The sequence below is a fragment of the Vicugna pacos genome, chromosome 5 (assembly GCF_048564905.1).
Source record: "Vicugna pacos chromosome 5, VicPac4, whole genome shotgun sequence".
NCBI classification, from domain to species: Eukaryota; Metazoa; Chordata; class Mammalia; order Artiodactyla; family Camelidae; genus Vicugna; species Vicugna pacos.
In genome coordinates, this window is record NC_132991.1 from 18052491 (window position 1) to 18074359 (window position 21869).

At 41.6% G+C, this 21869-nt stretch overlaps 1 protein-coding gene across 6 annotated transcripts in view; it reads left to right on the forward strand.

Moving 5' to 3' along the window:
• THSD7B (thrombospondin type 1 domain containing 7B) overlaps positions 1 to 21869 on the forward strand; it is a 760456-nt gene that overhangs the window by 735936 nt on the left and 2651 nt on the right. For 5 of the 6 annotated variants that reach the window (XR_012072540.1, XM_072960903.1, XM_015243953.3 and 2 more), the window contains 7 exons: positions 1713 to 1858; positions 6905 to 7064; positions 8123 to 8296; positions 8397 to 8492; positions 10738 to 10820; positions 13099 to 13291; positions 16374 to 16461. Coding sequence is in view for 5 of the 6 variants with exons in the window: in XM_072960903.1 (XP_072817004.1) it covers positions 1713 to 1858; positions 6905 to 7064; positions 8123 to 8296; positions 8397 to 8492; positions 10738 to 10820; positions 13099 to 13291; positions 16374 to 16461 (940 nt within the window). In the remaining variant the exon portion in view is untranslated. The remainder of the gene's footprint in view (positions 1 to 1712; positions 1859 to 6904; positions 7065 to 8122; positions 8297 to 8396; positions 8493 to 10737; positions 10821 to 13098; positions 13292 to 16373; positions 16462 to 21869) is intronic. The other variant, XM_072960906.1, reaches the window with a different exon arrangement.

A 21869-nucleotide genomic window follows, 5' to 3' on the forward strand; every position in this document is an offset into this window, starting at 1 on the left:
AAGAAACTTATTAAAAGATATCAGGTGCCCCAAAAAGGCAGAATTATGATATGCTCCTTGGTAGTTGTTGGCATTGTTTGAAAATATCTTTGTGTTTGGATAGCAAAAGGCAGAGAAATCATAGGGCTGTGCCATCAGCGAGTGGTCATAAGACTCCGTTATCTCAAAACGTTATGGCATCACTTTTTTTCTATTGACTTCATTAGGTTCCCCCCACCTCTGTGCCCAGCAGAAAATATCTGACACTACAATGGTAATAAATAAGATAGTCCTAAAGGAATGGTCATCCACATGCCACCAGTTTAAAATTATTTGGTTTTAATGAAATAGAACCTCTTTAGTTGTGATCAAGGTGACACTTCCTTGTCATTCCTACAGAGATGGGTAGAGAACAGATGCAATTATAATGATGTTAGGGTAATAGACAGGTCAAGAGAATAAACAAAGATTATTATAAAACTGAACAGTATTTAAGAATTAATGTAAAATCTTGAGCCAAATGTGTTCATCAAGCAGGGACAAGGTTTCATATGAAAGAGGTGATGTCCAACCTGTATGATCGGATTTGAGTGATGCTGGGAGGAACACTTGTCCAAACACGTATGTTCACCGCACAGGCTCTGCTCCGTGCCTAGGGGTGCAGGGTGGGTGGAGGCGGTTGTTCACCAAGCCTGTGCTATCGCTGACAAGCCTGTACCGCCATCCGAAGTATCTTTTCTGTTTCCCATAAAAGACCTAGCTAGGTGCTGTCCTTGCTGTGTTGCGTGAGCATCGTGGCTAACACAGCAGTCTTTGGAGCAAAAGTTTCTGGGTTTGAATCCTGTTTTGCAACTTACAAGGGTTGGTTGGTTTGTTTTTTCTTCTTTCTAACCTTAAACAAGTGACAAACGCTGTGCCTCAATTTCCTTGTCTGTAATATGGGGAAATAATAGAATTTTCCTCTAGGGTTGTTAAGATTATATAGCGAGCCAGTACATATATAAAATATTTCGAAAATTGTTTAACACATGGTACCTGCTCGATGATAATAATATTGCTATATCACACACTTTTAGATGCCAGATAATAACAGGTAGACAATTAATAAAAATATGAATTAAGCATTCAGTTAGTGCTTAATATATAAGGAGCACCATGTGAGGGACAGAACCCGAACCTCAAGGAATTGAGAATCCAGTGATTAGAACTAGGGTGGCACCTTCCCAAAGCATTTTCCTGGTAGTTTGGATCATGTGCAGTTTTACCTTGCTGATTTAGAACCTAACAAAGAAGATGCAACTCTGTTTAACACTTGTAATCCTAGCCTAAAATACAGGGTCTTTGAGACCAGAAGGTACATCTGGCAATTTCATCACTGTACCCCGAGCACATGGCAGGATGCCAGAGTTATTCCAGAGCTTAATAAAGAAATATTTGTTGAATGAATTAATATTCTGCCAGTGTTTCTGGGATCAGTCTATTTGGCAACAATACAGAGTTTCGATTTAGGATGACTGAAGAAGTAGAAGACAGAACTTCGGATCCTTAAGCATAACGCAGACCTTACATGACCCATGTCTCTGTAGAGGCCTAAATTAAAATGGCAGAACAACTGGAATCTGGACATGTGTGTTTTAATAAAGACTTCTGTACGGAAGGCAGCATTCTGTCCTTTAATTCCTTTTCCAAGCCAAACTCTAACGGGAAAGCTGACATCTTCCTTATGATTTTAGGTCGAATGAGCCGGACTCGGTTTGTCATCATGCCAACCCAAGGGGAAGGACGGCCGTGCCCCACAGAGCTTACCCAGCAGCAAGCCTGCCCAGGGACCCCCTGCTACAGCTGGATCCTCAGCAACTGGTCTGCATGTAACCTGGAGGTAGGTCACGTAGCGACAGTTAGAGAAATGCTCCTCAGCGTGTCCGAAGGACTTGTCTGGTCAACCCTGTGCGCTGATGGAATAAATTTCACAGCCCCAGGGACCTGGCACAGTGTATTTTTATGCAATGGAGAGCATGGGGAAAACAACCAAATGACTTAAGCTCATGCAGAGCGCTACTGCTAGGAAGATAAATAGCCATTTGTTAGGCACTATTTGTAATAAGCCAGGTCATGGGACTTACAGTCTCTTCAGCATCTTCAAGAATTCTCTATCTTCTTGCCTTGTTGGAAATATCAAAGTATTAGGTAATGAGGCAAAACCTGGATGCTATGGAAATGTACAGCTTGCTTTGGACTGTATTTCTTAGAAAAGTGCTTGCAGATTTAGACAAAATCTTGCATATGGGCAGAAAACCAAAAGCGTAGGGAAGTTATATTTTAACAGTATTAGATGAACCAAGGTTACTACATTTTCCTCAATGGTTGCTTTTTATTGACTTTGAAATATAAATGCTTAGTAACATCGTAATATTTCACATGCCCAGAGCTTTCGCTGGGTCAGCAAAGATCCTCTATGGCTTTTTCTCTGGCTTCTTGTGTAAGAAAAAGCACATTGATTTTCCCTGTTTTCTTATTTTACTAGCTTATCCTTCAGTTCATATTCCAAAGCAGGTTTTCATTTAATAACGATAACTTTGATGATGCATTAGGAGATCTGCCGAGTCGTCCCATAGAGACGTTTCGTGTTCCTGTCGGGACGACTGTCACACGGCCTTATCATCTTGCAGAAGTGAAATGCCCGTGTATTTTGATAAGTCCCAGAGGAACAAAAATGTGTGGTACATTTGTTCAGTCTCCTGTTTACAGAAAATAAGGTAACCGTGCTGATTAATTCCACAGTAACCTAATGGCTTTAAATATGAATACTTTGTCTACTTCCTCTAAAATCCTCTTTCCTGAACCTTCAGCAATTTTTTTAAGTGCTGCTTTGAATCACAATTAAGCAAATGGCGTATTTCTCCTTATAATTGTGATAACTATTGACGGAGTAGAGAAAATAAATGTGAGGAATGCAGGAACCCATTGCGGGGGGCAGGGAGAGGAGGGGGAAGGTGGCTCAGTGGGGGAGGAGGGCAGACAGACTCCATGCTGCGCATCTGGCTGGGCACACAGCTGCTTCTGGGCCGCACGTGGTCTTTTGTACTTGCCCTTTTATCTTCTCCTTTGGGACACTCTTTTATAGATAAGGCTGCCAATCTGTCCCATGGGAACATTACAGGGAAATGCCAAATGCCATGTGTCATTGTGCTGTCACACACTGAGCTTTGGCCAGAACCTTAGGGGCAAGTGGGTTGTGAGCATTCTCTGTAGCCGTGCTGGGGAGATGGGGGGCTGTGGCATCTGTTGGAGGAACCCAGGCAGGTGTACCCAGAAATGGCAGAGGTGCTTCAGATTTCCAGATGAGGTCGTGCCACTCACTGACACTTCCAGTCAGGGGGAAACTGGAGTTTTAGACTCAATCCAGGCAAAGCTCGCAAAAAATCCATGTTTGTATGAATTACTCCTGTGCGGGCACCTTTCCCAAATGAGGCCAGCCTCCCCTAAGACTTTGGAATGGGGTTGGAGCAGTTCCTGGAGGTGCCACATTTCCCCACCTGGTAGGTAAAGTCACTCGGAAGCAAGAACAACAAAGGAGGGGACACAGAAAAGCAGGGGACACACATAAATAGAGGCAGAGGAGAAAGGGAATCACGGTAACAGTCGACTGGGGTTTTTCCTGAGTTTGAAGTGCATCCCCTTTTCCTGAAGCCTAGTTGCAAGTGCTTTGTGAGATAGCACAACAGCTTTTCAGTGAGTTGCTGTTTCGTAAGTGTATATGAAGCTGAGTTTGGGGAATTACTCATCAAACTACAGGGGGGCCTCTGCACACAAAGGCAGCACACCCCTCTCAGGCCTGTCCCTCTGCCTCCTCCATCTGTAATACCCTGCCTGCCAGACGCAGTCAGAAACTCATGCACTGGAGGTGGTGGTGATGTTTAAGCGGCTGAATGCCTTCAAATACATCAAAATGTCCCAAGAGGGGCGTGCACAGGGCACAGTGGATGTGCCAGTTCGGCCACCGTCGTCTGTGGAAGGAAGTGTTTATCCTCGGGCTTCAGTTTTTTTTTTCAGGGTTTCCTAACTCTTTCCAAGTTCCTCAGCTGGTAACACGTATCCACACATATGTTGCAAAATCTGTTTAGGAGTTCAGACTCGGGAGTCTAGCAGGCTTAATTTTTGTTCAGGTGTTTACAGTTCCTCGCTCTGCAGTTTTTGCCAAGTCTTTAACCTCTCCCGACCTCTGCTGTCTTCGCTGTATCATTGGGGTGGCAATGGTACCCGTTTTGCTAGGGGTTTTTGGTCGGAGTTAGATCATTCATGTACAGTGCCCCGCAGAGTACCTGACATAAATTAAGAGTTCAGTAAACTGGGGTTGCTGTTCTAGTTTTGATTAAAACTACTATCCTGATTGTTAGCACCGTCTGCCTGTCCACATGTGGTGATGTGGATTCAGAGTATATACAAAAAGTGCATTGATGACTGGGGACGGTGGAGAGTCAGTGACAGAACTCTCGCTATTGACGATCTCGCTCTGGGAAGCCTGGCTCTCTCTTCAGGCTCTCTTGTGTGTAAAGCCTCTGAGGGAGACTGAATGAATGCTTGCTTTGTGAATGAAATGATCATTCTGATGCTGATTTCTCCTCATGCTGTGCCCGTTGTTGTCAAAGGTGTAAGAGATTAAGGCTGAACAGGGATACCTACCAGGAGCACATTACTGTTTGTCTTGTTGTTTAAAGTGATCCCTGATGTAGACTTGTTTCCTGTTATGTCTTCATACTTCATCTCCTGCAACGTCAAACAAAGCTCTAATCAATAGCCTCTCCTGTTACCCGAGGTTGCAGAGAACAGCAAAGTCAGATTTCAGGCATGCTGCAGTGTCTTCAGACTCCAGGTTCAGGAAGTCTGACACTCTCCAGCAAAATGTATACCTTAGACAGTTCTGTTCGAGGAACCATCATCTGGAATAATAAATTATAGCGAGAACCCTCCCCCAAAAGAAATTTAACTTCAACACTAGTTATTTTCCACTTTAGGGAGTAAACATTTACTAGAGCATTTGCTTTGAAGGAAAGTACAATGAATTGATTTTGAACCTCCACATCTCAAAAAAAAATACACTTAGGTTCAAAATTATGATGCATTTTTTTTAATAATTGCACAACAGCCATAGAGGTGATTAGAGCAGTTGTGATATATCAAGTGTGGGAACTGCCATCTTAAACAAATCATAATTCTTGTTAAAGCATCTCTAGAAAAGGATGTGATGATCCTAACTTGTGTGTCTACTCAGATTCCTCAGGCTTTAATTTGCTACAGCTAGGACCTCGTCCAAGTTTCACCTTTTTTTTTTTTTTTTTGCCACTATGGCTTTGAATCCAAACTTTCTTCTGTCAAGAACTTTTCTCAGCAGCCACTCTGCACCATCCTGCACATCCAGCAGTCTGTCCACAACTAGCCCTTAATCCTCGGCCGCTGTTGCCACAGTTTCTTGACCTGGCTGGTGCTCAGCAGACCCGTCAGCCCCTGGGTCACCTGCTCCATGCCCTGGAACGCTGTCATAACTGCTTTAGTTGGTCGCCCTGTCCCTCTTCACTCCCGCCAGTACGAGAGCCACAGAAGCTCCAAGGCAGTGTCTGGGTCCTGGGGGGAAAGGGAGAAGGAGGAGCTGAAACTCAGTTTCCCGGTGTGGGGCACAGTTGTCCAACTGTCACCTAATCAGGGGCTGTAGCATGTAGCATCCTTGTTGGCAGCAACAGGGCCTGTGCAGAGGCTCAGTCTCTTTCTCTCTACCCTCCTCTCCACATCCATGTCAGTAGTGGTCATGAGAGCTCTAGCTACTCTACCAGCTTCTGGACTTAGTGGAGGCTGAGTTACATGCCTTGGAAGTATGGGGCATGGAGTGGGTAATACTCCGAGATGAAAGTTGATCCAAGGGGGAGCTAGAGTGTAAATGACCTCCCCCTTCTTCCTCCCTCCCCCCATCACGGATGGTTCTGTGGTGATGGACCAAGAAGCCAGCTCTGTTCAATTCTGCAGCTGAGGCCCACCTGGCAACACGCCACCTTATGTTTGCTCACCCTCTGTTCCTGCCGTGGTTCTTTTACTCTCCCTCTTAGTATCCTGTGATTTCACCTCCCTTGTCTAAAAACTTTTCCTCGGGCTTTGCTTTTTAAGGCATTTATGTAAAGTTATCCACATATCCAGTGGACTTCTTTTTGAAGTAGGAGCACCTGACCACAACTGAGGAGTTAATACTCATGAGTATCTGCCAAAGCGTTACGTTAGGAAGTCGTTCCTCAGGCAGATGGCTGGGAGATGACCACTAGAGCCTTCCACTTTGAAGCTTCTGTTTCTGTGAGACACTGCACAGTATTTTTCCTAACTGCCCAGAATAATCTGAGTAGGATTTGTATAAAATAACTTCAAAACATAATATTCAGCACAGAAGACACTCTGGGAAAACAGCTTCTTGTGGCAATAGAGATAATCAGTGTTTTCCTGGAAACCCAACCTAACCGATGTGAGGAAAGTACTGAATTCCCTACAAAAGAAAAACAAGCAGAGTAAAAGGGAAATGTATGCCCTGTGGCTGCACATGCTCTCCCGGGGAGGGATTATGGACTAGACCATTTCATCACACACACTAGACAAATTAGGTATTGTTTTTCCTTTACACTCAGTCCCGGCTGAGTTCCAAAATGAATCGTCGTATTCGGAGTACATAAATTTCATAGCATAAATTTGCGTTTCTACTTCAGTTTCTCTATCAGCTGTAGGAGAATTGCTCAGGGATCCCTTGCGTCAACAATTGAAAGATAACTGGCAAGAGGAGGAAGCTGCCGAAATATGCAACTAGGATTTTCTGGAGCAAGAGGTAGCGGGACCCAAAACTTGGAGATGATGATGACATGGGTAACCCTGACAGCAACCTTTCCTCTGACAGGGCGGAGACTGTGGGGAAGGAGTCCAGGTCCGCAGCCCCTCCTGTGTGGTCCACAGCGGTTCAGTGTCTCACTGGACAGTATGGGTAGAGGATGCACTGTGTGGAGAAATGCCCTTCCAAGACCGCATCCTGAAGCAGCCGTGTTTCGTGCCTTGCCCCGGTAAGCAACGGAATGACTGGGAATGCCTTCTATGGTGCCCTCTTCATTTATTTTCTTTTATCTGTTTTCTGGAGTTTTCTCTCATCAAAGCTGATGTTTTTAACTCACTTTAATTCATTGTTAATTGTGATTATCACCTTGAAATACACCTAACTGCTTCAATGGAGGCCAAGTAGGCCAGAGGGGAAAAATAACACAGGATTTGGAAATGTACGAGCAAAGGTAGAATCTTGTCACTCTCACACTCCCTGGGTTTTACCTGGGACACACAGTCAGTCCCTCTGAGCTGCGGTAGCTCCGTCTAGAAAATGTGTTAATAGTACCTGACCCAGCCGAGCACTCTGGCCAGCACTCAGCCCATGACTGAACCCTGAGTGAACGAAGCCCTCCCCTGGGCAATGACACAGCCAGACGAGTGAGGCCATGGGTTCGTGAAAACACGCTAGTAAACAGTCAAGTTCTGCGTTCTTGTGAAGGTCATTATTAGTTACATAAAACTTATACAACTTGTATGGCATCAGTTTAAGGTGGATTAATATACCCTTATATATATCCTGATAATATACATGTAACGTATGTATATACCTACATATGTACATACATACGTGTGTATGTTTAGATCATTAAACATTGTTTAAGGCCCAAGAAATTCCACTTCAGTAACCAACTTAACTCTTTTTGTATGATTTCTGTGAACATCCATTTTATGATATTATGCTGCTCTTTAAAAACTGAGTTGCTATAATCTTTACATTTCCTTTTAAAAAATTTTATTATCCCTAGTAGACACGTAGTGTTCTCCAGATAAAACTGTCATGATTTTTAGCAAAGTAATGGCAATCTAGTGTTTGGCACTCTTTCACTAAGTAAGATTAAACCATAAATTACTTCATCATTCTGAGTACTTTTTAACTAGAAAATTGGTCAACAGAGAATGTGTGGTATCTAGAACCCCCTCCTCCCGTATCACTGCACCACCACCCCGGCTCTCACTGTGGATGCTGTTAGGTACCAGTTCTCACATCGTTTCCTCTGCTCTGTACCGTGCGACCACCCAGGAGACTGCCATTTAACGGAATGGTCAGAGTGGAGCACGTGTGAATTAACCTGCATCGATGGAAGAAGCTTCGAGACTCTGGGCCGCCAATCTAGATCAAGGACATTTATAATTCAGTCTTTTGAGAACCAAGACAGCTGCCCCCAGCAGGTTCTAGAAACACGCCCTTGTACAGGTACCACGAGCGCTTTTCAGTTCTCAGCTCTGATTGATCAGTGCTTATTCTACTTTTATGGGAGGTATAATAGAACCGCTGTTACCGTATTTACTTGCAGGAGGTAAATGTTATCTCTACACGTGGAAAGCAAGTCTTTGGAAGAATAATGAACGGACTGTGTGGTGCCAGCGTTCAGATGGCATTAACGTCACAGGTATTCCTGCCTAAGATTTGTGTGGGTACTTTGAAAAGATCTGAGTGTTGTTGTTTGAATTAGCTTACAGATTATAAGCAAGGGAAGAAGAGGCAGGTGGCCTTAGATGATCTTTATGGCAAGTTACCAGTAGACCTTTGCATCTTAGAAAGCAAACAGTTCTATTTGAAGGCTCATAATATAGCAGACAACTTAAAGACATAAGCTGAAACAATACAATTTCCTTAAATATCATGATCTGAGGCAAAGACTGGAAAAGACTGGTGTTTAAAACAATGTCTCTAAAGTTATAAAAGATGTACCTTTTCAGTAAAAAAGTATTTGAGAACAGATCTCAGCATATCCCATTCCTACACTACTGTGCAAATACATCATGTTATGGAGTTAAAAGGGTTGATGAAGATAGAAAAATTAAAATATAGTAATGATACAAAAATATTTTACTGTAAATTATGTATGCGTATATTCATCTACTGGAAGCTTCATTTTTAATAATGTGTTAGTCGTGATCATTATTTAATAGCTGAATACAGACGAAAGGAAGGGTCTGAGGACATTCATGATGGCAAATGCAATTGGCTGCTATAAATGATCTCAATCATTTTAAAGGGGATTTTTTTTGATGCCATCTTATCAAAGAAAATTAAGTTGTCATTCTTTTTACTAGCACTGTGGCTGACTGAGAGCTCATCGGAGGAATGGGAGAATTTCTATTTTTCTATAGCCATAGAAAGACTGTCAGCTTCACCTTTTGCTAGTTTACCTTTTTGTGCATCATTGGTATTCCTGTTAATCCATAGTTTACCCTACAACATGGACGAGTAGCTTACAATAAATTATTGTTTGGATATTGTTGAAACTAAATATACTGTAAATTCAGCTATGCAGGAACACAGAAAGCACACCCTCTGCAATATGCAGGGAGTTAACTGACTGGCGAGGGTTAAACTGTTACATTCTCTGCACAGAGCACCTCATGCCCAGTGTTCAACACAGGGCCGTCAGACAAATGAGTTCAAGTGCAGTATCACCTGCTAAGTGTTATCAGTGCTTAATTTCATTCCTCAAATGTAAATTAAAATGTTGCATAAACAACACAAATTCTAACGTCTTCTCCAATTCCCAAGAGATCCCCTCCCCATGGGGCGCACACACTGCATTGTGGAGATCCCGTTTCAAGTGTGAAAAACACCCCCTCCAGACTCAGTTGGCAGCAACGTGGCTGTGTGGGTATTGCCACTAACACCCACATGATCAGTTTCGCACCTCCCTGCTAATTCTAGTGGTGTTTTGTTTTGTTAATTTCTGTGGGGAGTATTTATTTTCCAAGTAACAGGGAAAATCTAATGGCTTCGTTTTTTAGGAAACATGTAGATCTGTCTGTTCCCTACACAGCCTTAGGCCCAGAGCTTTTTTTTGCTGGTTACAAAATCATGAACTATAGTTGGTTGACAATTATAGTAATGCAGAGGCTAGAACCTATAAATGCACCCAGTGGTATATAAGTATAGTTTAGACACTGCCCTCAAATAATATGTCAACTTCTTTGCTTAGTACCTGGAATCCAGAAGGGCATGACTACTGTATAAGTGTTTTTCGGATTATAGAGACATTACTCCATCCACTTACTCAGAAATATTTAATCAGCACCTGCGAGTACCATGTCAGATGTATGATTACCCTTCCTGGAATGTATACATTTGCTCCTAAAAACGTGTGTGGGAGTCTGTGTGTGTGTGTGTGTGTGTATTTTGGTTGAAATCCATTTTTAAATGCTACCAAAGTGTTTGACATCATGGTCCCATGAAGTGATTAGTGGCATTCTTTTAGCGTTTAGTTGCTGGGAATTAGTCTAGTGCCTACATTTGGTATTCTTGAGCTAGGGGGAAAATTATGTAGAACAAGAATATTTGAGCATATATATTTTCTGCTTCTGAACTTAAATTGAGATTTCATCGATGGTTTCACTGATCCAGGCACTTCTAGACTTTGCCCTTAAGCACAGATGATAGAATCACATTGCCAGTGTGCAGGTCTCAAACCTCTACTGAAAACATCTTCTGTTAGCAGAGCCGCCCATCTCAAACAGCTCATCCTGGAGTAATCAATAAAATCAGACTGGGCCACACTATCAGCAAACAGATTTTTTAAAAATAATGCTGTTACAAAGTAGCCAGGGCCGGAGAGGAAAGAAAATCAGTATTTATCATAGAAACATCTGTAAATGATGGGCTTTCCTTTGTAGGAGGCTGCTCCCCTCAGGCACGCCCTGCTGCTATTCGGCAGTGTAACCCCGCCTGCAGAAAACCCTTCTCCTACTGTACACAGGTGAGTCATGTGCGGGAGACTTGGACACGTAGTTTAATTGCTGCATTATTCATATGCTGTCTGACATTTTCCAGTCTGCTTACAGCCCAAGCAGCACTTCCGTGTGCCCACGATACCACCTAGCGGCAACTGCAGGCATAACCACAGCTAGTAAGAAAACAAAGTGGTCTTTTTTTTTCCCCCCTCAATCTATACATGGCCAAACCTCTCTTTCAGATACCTAATTTATGTGAGTGCTATTTATCAGTAAGTGTTCTCAGTTGATTTATGTCCTCCATTCTTAGCCTTTCATATACCTAAACTATTTTGAAAGGTATTATAAATGCATGTTCCTACTTGCTAAATATTATTTAGCAAAATCGATTACACCCTGATTACTACAGTGTGAGTAAATTTTAGTTGATTTTAAATAAGTTGACTATGTGACTATGGGTAATAATGATGTGTGTGTGTGTGTCTATGCATTTTTTAAAGCAGAAATCTTTTCTTGCCCCCTTACCTCCCATCTATCACTGTTCAGTAATTAATGCAAAAACGTACAATGTATTCTAATCAGTGGCACTTAGAGTATGCAGCGCATATATAAGATGTGTCATGTCTCTCAAGGAAACTAGTTTCTTCTTACTGTGTGTTCTTTCTAAAAACGATTTGGTTAAAAATAATTCAAGTACTCAGTCCTATTTTATGGCTCTTCTATGTCAAGGTGAGTTCATTCTTTATCACAGAAAACGCTAGTGATTAAGCTTCCAGAGGGGAAAAGAAGGAAAACATCAACCACTTCATGGGCTCATGGTGTTTGCAAAATAGGAGTTGTGGCTTCCAGCCAACTCTCTGGACACCCTCTTTGATAAAACATACATTTACTTTTTCCCTTGAACCTCTGGCATACGTGAGTGCCTGCAGCTTTTCACTCAGACTAATAGATGCATCTTGGAAAGATGGCTTTCCTAGCTGAGCATATTCCAATTTTCTTAATTAGTTCTCTCCACTGAACACCAAGTAATGCCTTCACTTAAAACCACCAGAGGGGGAGGGTACAGCTCAGTGGTAGAGTGTATGCTTAGCATGCACGAGGTCCTGGGCTCAATCCCCAGTACCTCTGTCAAAGAAAACACCTGGAACTACTGTAGTAATTGTCCTTATTAAATGACTGCTGCCTATTTGTTAAACTGTAGGCATTTGTTAGTTATATGCTTCTCTCACTTTTACTTTTTGGGGAAGATTGAGGGACCCTTTTTAGCTTTAGTATCCAGTCAGCAATGGACAGCCTAAGTACATGTGGTTCAGAAGGAAGGATTGACGTGAGGCGAGGGCCTGTTCAGAAAATTCCAGCTAGAGCTTCAGGCAGGGAACCCTCATTGCACAGGCAGAGAGACTCGTAATCTTACGCTTATTTTCTGTTCTTCTCTGCTGCCTTTATGTTTGGGGGGAAGGAGGAGCAGTTACTCTCACATCCAGACACGGATAGAAATCTTTGCCCATTATACTTTATCATAATCAGTGTCTTGGAGAGGTTTATTGTATGTGAAAATTACCTGGAATCCACAGATAACAATGACGGACACACTGTCATGATGCCGGCGGGAATGTGAGGTGGTGTGACACCGGGGTTGCTGCAGGATGTCTGTCAGTACACAGCTAGCTCCTGCTTCTCTTAGCCCTGTGTCTTTGGTGACGTCTTTTTTCCCCACTTGGGCTGCTTCTAGCCTTGGGCTGTTGCCTCTGAGAGCAGAACTAAGCCCAGGAGCAGAGAGGCAGTTGAGACCAGTTAGCGATCAAAGGTGGAAGGTGGTGGACTCCAGGCCTTTAGCAGCTGGGGCACCAGCAGCCCTCGAAGAGCACAGAACACAACGCAGATATGTACCCAGTTCCTGATGCTTTGCTTCTCGGTATCAAAGGGCAGGCTGGAGTGAGTGAGCAGGAATCTCAGACAGCAGGAGGGAGAGCTGAGGCTAATGTTTAATTGAATGCTTTAAACATCTCTGTAAGCGAGAACAGTATGTGCTTAATGCCCTCTGTTGACAGAGAATGGTGATTTTATATTTGGAAAGTGTAAGAATTGTAAACCACTAGGAAAACCTGATACTTTATTTAGAGTTAGACTTTGGAATTCAGAGAGATAAACTATTGGGTTTTCATCTCTGGCAAGCCTGGTGTCGAAAAACCCTAAATTGCCGTGACATACCCTGCAAATATTAAGTGATTCCAACATTCAAAGTGTTCTTTTTTCATCTGCACAGCTCATTGTGTGACCATGAACATATTTTTTTTGCTGTAGGGTGGAGTCTGTGGTTGTGAGAAGGGCTACACAGAGATAATGAGATCAAATGGTCTCCTGGATTACTGCATGAAAGTGCCTGGCTCAGAGGATAAAAAAGCTGATGTGAAAAACCTTGCTGGGAAAAACAGGCCTGTGAATTCAAAAATACATGATATTTTTAAAGGATGGTCTCTCCAACCCCTTGATCCAGGTACGTATCAGTTGTGAGTAAGAAATGTAAATTTTCTTATGTTGGGGGGGGGCTTCGGGTTCATATTGTGGCCACTGCTCATGGTGGAAAGAATGGAGGAAAGGAGGAAAAGAGAAGGAAGAGATAATATGGCCTAGTTCAAGGTTTCTCAAATTTGAGTGTTGCAGAGTGTAGCATGTTATCATGGGTGGCTGAGGATAAGTCTGTCCACTCCAATCTAAGAGACACTAAGTAACCAAAATATTAATCTTTAAAGCTATTTTAACTGTAATCATCTCTGCAGAAGACTTACTATGAATTTGTATATATAATTGAAATTAAAAGCAAAAATTGGAATAGTCTCAGGAACATGCAGGTACCTAGGGAAACGTCCAGGGACTCTGCGGTTTGAGAAACACTAGTCAAATAGAGCATCAGTTGCAGAGGCCAACAGACCTTACCGGCATCATGGCTCAGAAAGTACCTATTCTGTGACTGACTGTAATTGATTCACTTCTCTGGAACGTTTCCTCATCTAGAAATCAGTCTAGAGGCACCTACCATGCAGGAGTGTCATGAGGATTAGCAGAGTGTCAGGCCTGCAGGACTCAAGAATCAGTGGATGTTAAGGATAAGGATGAACACTTAATAGATGCTTTCCATGTTCCCTGTGGTTCCATGCTGGTTATGGTGCATAACTCATCTCATTACGCTCTAGCAACTTAACAAGGTGCCGTTACCCCCATGTTAGATATTAGGATTCTGAAACTGGCAGTGCAGACTAATTTGACCAAGGACAGACCACCGGTAAGTAACAGGAACGTTTGAAAGACAGGTCACTGAGGGCTTTCCATAACACTGGCCTCTACTTCCCACTCCGTGAAGTGGGCAGAAAATGAAAGTAAAACTGTGCCTACCCACATACCTCTTCTGGAAAACAAAATGCTGTGAATGACTAAGCGAAACAGCATACCTGGTAAAGGGACCGTGGAGAGGGAAGGGACAGACAAAGCTTAGGCAGCTGCCCTGGGAACGCTCCCCCAGATGCTAGGCCTTTGCCATGCCAAAGTGCGTTGATGCCATGCTTAGATGAAGCAAAACCAGAGCCCAGGCACAAAGGACCCTCAATCTAGGAAGGAACAGGATGTACATGTCTCAGCCAACTTTTAAGGATGACCACAATATTTTGCTCAAGTTTTGATTCCCGCATGTCTGGGCATGCCATTAGATATTTAGAAATATCTTACTCACTTTGTGACATTTAGTGACATTTCCCTAATTTATAGCAATAGACTTAGATTTGCGAGACGCATGTAGACCCTATTTCAGGAAGAGAATTAGGGTGAGGTTCCAGGGAAATGAGTTTTTAAATTCACAACTGAGGTCCTTAACCTTTTGGAGATCTAGCTAAAGCATTAAAATCATGTGTGTGTATATACATGCATATACACATATATACGCTACTGTGTATGTATTTAAACAAATAAAAACTCTCTGCCAGACCAAATACGTATTTTATAACTTTCATTAGGTTTTTGTGATGAGATTGTAAATTGGAGCAACCTCTCAGGAGGACTAATTAGGCAAACTCTATCATACCTTTTGACCTCAAGTTTTTCTTCTAGGAATTCATCAAAATATACACACATATACAAAAAGAATTATGTAAATGATATTCATTATATGAGTATTATATAGCTAATGAATGGAGACAAACTAAATGTCTAAATAGAAAAACAAAAATATACAACTGTGCAGTGTGTCTCATAGAGTTATTAAAAAGCATGAAATAGACCTGCCACTATGACTTAACATGCAAATATTTCCAATATATTAAGTGGAAAAAAGTACCAAAGTGAATGATATGTACCATTTGTGCCTTTTTAAAATATGCATGTATTATGTAAGTAGTCGGGTGCTTGCACAGGCAGAGAAAACTATGAGATGATTCATGGGCAACAGTGGTAGCACCAGTGTAGGGGGCTCAGAGTGGCAGGAAGACTGATTTTTTTTTTTACTACATATATTTTTTAATAGTTTGTACTTTGATCCTATCCATAATGCTGTTATAAAAAGCTGCATTAATTCTTTCAGTAACATGGTTTAAAGGTCATGGACCACATACTTCTGCACTAGAGATTTAAAAGCACTGGATCTTCTAATACTTTATGTAGTTGTACGAGGTTTAGAGGTAATAAGATGAAAGATGCATTCACACTCAGGGAAGACTTTTTTTTTTTACACTGGCAGTTAAAAAAAAAGTCAAAATAGGGGATTTCATCATTAGTGTTTCAAAGAGATCAGAATCAAAGCTTTGTTCAAAGTTTTATGACTGTAGAAAAAAATACCATTACTACCTTGAAACCTCATTCTAAAACCTGACTGAGGCTCGAAAAGTGTCTTGTAAGCAAAACTGTAATAGGTAGTTACAGTATAATTGAAAGTAATTGTGATTTTATTCCAAACAAGTGCTGTTTGTAATAGATTTTTATTGTTTTTCATCCCATGGAAGCCTTTTAGAATAAGGATAAGATGCTGATCTGTGTGTGTGGGGGGGAGTTATTTTGGACCCATGGTTAATTATATTCATGTAAGGATAATGAATTCTGTGTGTGTATATCTTTCAGAAAGGAACATAGTTCCTTTGGGGTGTTAAGGTACTGCTACTGTCGGTCCAATTCTAAGTTTAAGTGAACTGGATGCTCACATAAAACAGCACAAAAACCACTTGATTTCCAGACACAACTCAAATACATACAGTAAGGTACCTCACATAGTCAAAATCACAAAATAGATCAGACTGTTTGGTTCTATTTCTCTTAACTCCAGCAGATATCAAATCCAAAATAATACATACCTGCACCCCTGCAGACATATATATGTAATAAAGTATTGCCAAGTAGAAGAGTGCATACAAATGAAGATAGATTGAAAGTATCCTGCCAGCTCTTAGACTGAAGCACTCCCGATTGCTGGCCTTTGGTGTTGTGGAACACTTGAAGGACTGTCTCATATTTTATATGTTCATCTTGTGCCAGTCTCAGAGTTCAGAGGAGAAAGCAAGCTTTTCTAGGCTAAGCTTATTGCTTTCTATTTTAAACAGATGGCCGAGTGAAAATTTGGGTTTATGGTGCTTCAGGTGGTGGTTTTCTCATCATGATATTCCTAGTATTTACTTCCTACCTTGTTTGGTAAGTACTAACTAGTAAAAGTTTATATTCCACATTTTTATGGGTGGCATATTATACTAAAAGAAAAAAACTATGTCAAGATCATTGACCATATAGAACAGGACTCTCAAACCTACAAATGATCACCAACAGTAGAATTGCTGAACTGGGAGATTAATTGTCCTTGTTTGAAATATTATCATTTTATTGTTTTCAAATATCAGAAAGTGTAAGAGAAAAATCATTATTCAGGGCTTTCCCATTTTAGAATTTGGATTTAGATCAGTACTTCTTAGCTTTGACAGCATATGGGCACTTCCAGGGGACTGATACCTGGGTCCTAGCCCCAGAGATTCTGATTGAATTAGTCTTGCATGTGGTCAGGTTGCCTGGATGTTTAAACATGTCCCAGGAAATTCTAATGTGCAGGCTGAGAACCATTACTCAAGCTAATTCTAGTTCTTAAATTTTCTTCTCAAACTGACCTGTTTTGACCAGTTATATTAAATTGAGCAGTTGGTTCAACCAACCTGTTAGTGCATTTTGAATTGTAGAACCAGGTGTTTAGCTACATTGACCAGCATGAGAGAAAATTTAACTGTCCATTCCAGGAACCCCATTTTGCAAGTGACTAGTTCTAAAAGTCTGTTATTCTTGGAAAATGATGATTAGTTTACTGTATAGAATATATTTTATTTGATGAGTTGCTCTTGAAACCAGACAGACGTAAATACATTTGAATGTCTTCAAAATGTGTTGAGAATATTTTCTTAGATGCCTAAGAAGAATTTTCAAAGGATTTTTTTTTATTAATTTTCATGAGATCAAAGTGTTACTTCGCTTTTTTCTCTAAATTGAGATTTATATTCATCACATGTGTCTCAGACTATTTCCTTGAGAATTTTTAACCCAAGTTTTAACCTTAATTCAAATCCAGTCTTTGTATGTTTTGCTTATGTTTCCAAGGTTACACAGTGTTTTAAATCTTTGCCCTCGGTCAGTGAAAGTGAAGAAATTGAGGTGACTAAATTTTTCTGCCACCCATAGTGATAGAAATTGAATTTCTAGAAGTTAGATTCCTATCCAGCTCGTGTTTGCACGGTGGTGTGGTAAAAAGTAACCCTTTAGTTAACCATTTACCCTGTAAGCAAGTGATTTGAGCACTTATGTTTGAATTGGTATTGTCTAGGTCCTGTCTTAATGAACGAATATGAGGTTGAAAGCTTTATATCAGGTTGAGAGTGATAGGAAGCATTCACTACTAGAAAAGATTAGAAAAAGAGGAAAAGGTCTTAAATTGCAACGAAGAACAGAAAGGTTTGACAAATGAGAAACTGCTCTCAAAGCAATGGCCCATACAGCATAAGATCATCAGCTAGTCTATCAGTCTGTAAAAGCTTGGATGTGTTCTACTTAATGGCCACATGCCCAGTTCCACACGCTATGGTTCCTTCTTCCCTCAGATATTTAAAAGATTAAAAATTAAAATTTAACTACAGTAGTAAATTTTGCCTTTTTACATTTCTGCATTCCCCCAACTTAAAATTGTGTTAACCTTGATCCCTTTCTTCAAAAATAGTTACTGATGCCCTTTCTGTATGACAGTAGGCTCCGGGGATTAATTAGGCAGGTCACTGAATTCTGGTGACAAACATAATTTCCTAGAGAGTATTTAATATGAAAGATCAATGGAATCATCCCTTACTTTTTAGTGACCAAATTATATAAATATTTATGAACAGTATTTCTCATTTTTTTCATTTTCAGTGCCCAGCCTTTATAATCCTCCTCTGCAAGCAGCACAGTAGCTCCCTACTTGGATTCTTTACAAGTGCTCCCTTCAGCTCTCAGTAGCCAGATTAGACTTCCTAAAACTTAGCCGGGGATCAGCCCCTTTCCTACTCAGACACCAGGGGTGGCTTCCCATTGACAGCAAAATGGAAGTCCGGTTGTGGCTGCCTCACCCATCAACCTGAGTCTTCCACTGTTTCTCTATGCCCTGGCGTTTGTATAGGCCCAGGTATATTTAAACCCTCATTTTATCACTGAAGGTAACAGTTTTTATTTTTCCTCCTTAATAAACTTTTTTTGATGAAATAGTAAATTTTCTACTCTAGTAGTTAGCCAGTGTGCTTATGCATTCCCATCAGTAATCCTATATTATATATTATTTCCATAATAATTCATTGTATTCATTATAACACGACCATGATAAAATACTCATTTTTCTCTAGTTTCTTATTCTGTAACAAAGTTCACATCTGTCCTTTCATATTGGTCACTTTGTCATTGCTTTAGTCTCCCTTCTCACCATCAAATTCAGTTTTTCAAGGCTACCATCTTTATGTCCATCCAAGTTTCTGAGGTTTTGACCCAAGACTCATCAACATATATCAAGGATTTCCATTTAAAAAAAACTTTGTGTTATAAAGGTAGCTCCTCACAGTACAAAGAGATTTATAGGAATTGAATATAAGGCCATAACCTCTTTCGGAAGGATGCTGTTTCAGGACCTTACGTTACCTTAAGTTAGGGTGGTATCTTCTTTCACAAGAAGGTTTCTGCTTCCATGGTTTACTCCTTGTATCCCATTCTTCATCAGCTATTGGCACTTTACCAGTTCTGCCCAGTAAAACTCAAACGCCAACATTTTCCTAATCAAACAGTCTAGAATAACTCATTCATGCCTCCTTCTCTGCGGCATTTACTCCGCGCTGGTACTGCGGTACCACTACGTGCTCCTCCTCTACCAAACCCCAAGGACTTGGTCGGAGGGAGAGGAGGTATAGTGACTATATCGTATTGATTTCTTAGAATGTAAGTTTCACAAATATTTATGGAACAAATAAATAAGTGAATGAATAAATGAGTGAATAAGTTAAAAAATCATTTAGTGCCCATGATTTTTAGAGATAAAGGTCAGCAAAAAAATCTAACAAACATTCCGACGTCAAAGTGCTTTACATAGACTGCCTTATTTAATCTTCACAATAATCCGAAGAGTGTTGCTATTTAAAGAGGGAGTAAGTGATCCTCAGCGAAGTTTAATAACACGTAAGGACACATGAGCCTAGGACAGCCAACTCTCCAGGTTTGCCTTAACCCCAAAGTGTATACTCTTGCCACAAGACTTCCAGTCTCCATGGTGTCTTTCCCTTGAGTAATCCTAAAAACTCTGTAGACTCTATGCAGTGTCTACACCTTTCACATTTTTTAGGGGCTACTTATTTCCCCAGTAAAGTAAGCTACAGCCCTGGGAACAGACCTATTGATATCAAAACACATACCATTTACTGTTACAAATGAGCCTCCTAAATTTTAGAATCCAAGTATACAGTTTCACTGCATCTACTTCTATTAAACAGCTTGCAGAAGACTTAGAGGATGACAGTTTTGGAGATTTTATATTTTCTCCCCCGAATAAAAAGCTTAAGAGAGCTGCTATAATATGCCACGTGTTAGGCGTAGACTTTAGATGAAAGCAATTTATAATAAAACTTGGAAATGCTTTTGAGAAAATATAGAAAAATCATCTTCTCAAGGACTGCTTCATTCAGATATGACCCTTTGAACATCTGCCATTAGTGTTTGGAGTTTTTGAAATATTACTGATGCCCCAGCTTCCCTGGTAATAAAGATCCATGAGGCAATTTAGCGAGGACGACCGCTGGGTGAGCTTGCGGTTAATTTAGACGTAGTGCCTGGGAGTTACTCGCAATGACTGCATCTATTCTACCTTGCTCAGCACAACTCAGCAAAGGGGCTCTCCTGCCTAAGTTTGAAAGTGGTGCTACCCGTTCCAGAGGCTCAGCCCTCGTGAGTGCTGCCTGTTCATGTCATCTGACTTAGGGATGGGTCCCTGTGGCTTGAATTTGAGGATGCGGAGAAGTGCCAGCAGCTTGCCTGCCAGTTCATAACAAGCTCACCTTTCTGGCTTAATGGGCGTATCTTCTGCTAAAATTCAAATGCTCGTGGAAGTGATAACTTTAAAATGTGTCAATCTCTTAGAGCCAGGGTTGCATAATGGTTTTCCCCCTTGTGCCAACTCTTACTGTGGTGGTGGCTGTCAGGGCTGCTCCATTAGGCAGAGTTACGAGGCTAATCCTCGGCTCAGCGGGAAGGAACAGTGTGCTGGCTGGAGAGTCCGCCCTGGGTGCGAGATGACCGGTGGTGGCAGCAGCCCACATGCCAGGCATTTCTAGGTCCTGATTTAATGTGAGTGAGGTGGCCGCTCCTCCTCTGATACCAAAGTGGAAGAGAAAATCTGACCTAAAAACTTACTTCTGAGTGAATTTCCTAGTGACCACCAGGAAGGGAGAAAGGAAGCAAGGCCCTCTCCAGACAAGTCTCCTATTTGCCAAAACCACAGCTTCCCAGCAAAAGTGCCGCCTGACTCAGTGGGTGCCAACATTTGAGTACTTTAAAACTCTCTAAAAGTTCTCAGATCTCATGCATTTCTAGTTGTGAGCTTAAGTCAGCTGAGCGCTCACATAAGATGAAAAGATTCATAATGACATGAGGCCTTCATCACAACCATCCCTAACACAGCCCACGGTCCACAAAAATCCAAGGCCTACATATTAGGAAGCCCCTTTTCCCCCACTCCAGAACACTATATTCATAATTCCATATTTGGAAACTGATATAAAAATCTGTATATTTGAGCAGAATTTTCCAGTCCCAGCTCCTGGAGTCCGGCCAAGGTTAGCTGTCTCCTAGGCAATATTACTGTCTCTTTATAAAGATCCAGCCATCTCTGTCCCTCCTCCCCACGTGCCAGGACCCAGCTTTCCATTTCTCTGCCAAATAGCCCTTAGCAATTGCCAGAAACTCTGGAAGCACCTCCATTTCTTGCCCCTCTCTTCTCTTCCCCTAAAGCAGCAGGAGACACGGGAAGGGGAACTGCCATTCCAGATGCACTCCCTCTTATTCTTTTGGACATTAGGGCAACCCCGTCATCACCACTGCCACCAGAGTGGATACACGCTGCAACGTCCAAGTTGTCCTGTACTCTCACTTGTGTGACTTCTTAATCCCTTTAAATGCTGCAGATAAGCGTGCTCAGGACCCAAGCTGGGTCCATTCTAGAGCCTGGGCTCAGGACTAAAGCTACAGGAATACACATATATATTAATATAAGCAAAGTCGAATTGAACGTTAATCAGATAATTATGCAATAGCTACTCTTTTGAAAAGCAGAACAGACCCAGGAAGCAGGAAATCATAGATCGAGGCCCTGCAGAGGGTTCTAAAGCATGTCTCTGCCTCTCCTCTGGTGGGAGGGTGTTGGCCTGTGGCCTGTGCCCAGCACTCAGCAAATCATCCACTGAGCACCCACTGCCCGCCGGGTACCGGGATCGGGGAACTGATAGGCTGTGTGCTTCTCTTTAGTAGGTTTTTAAAAATCATTTGAAATATATCTCTTTAGC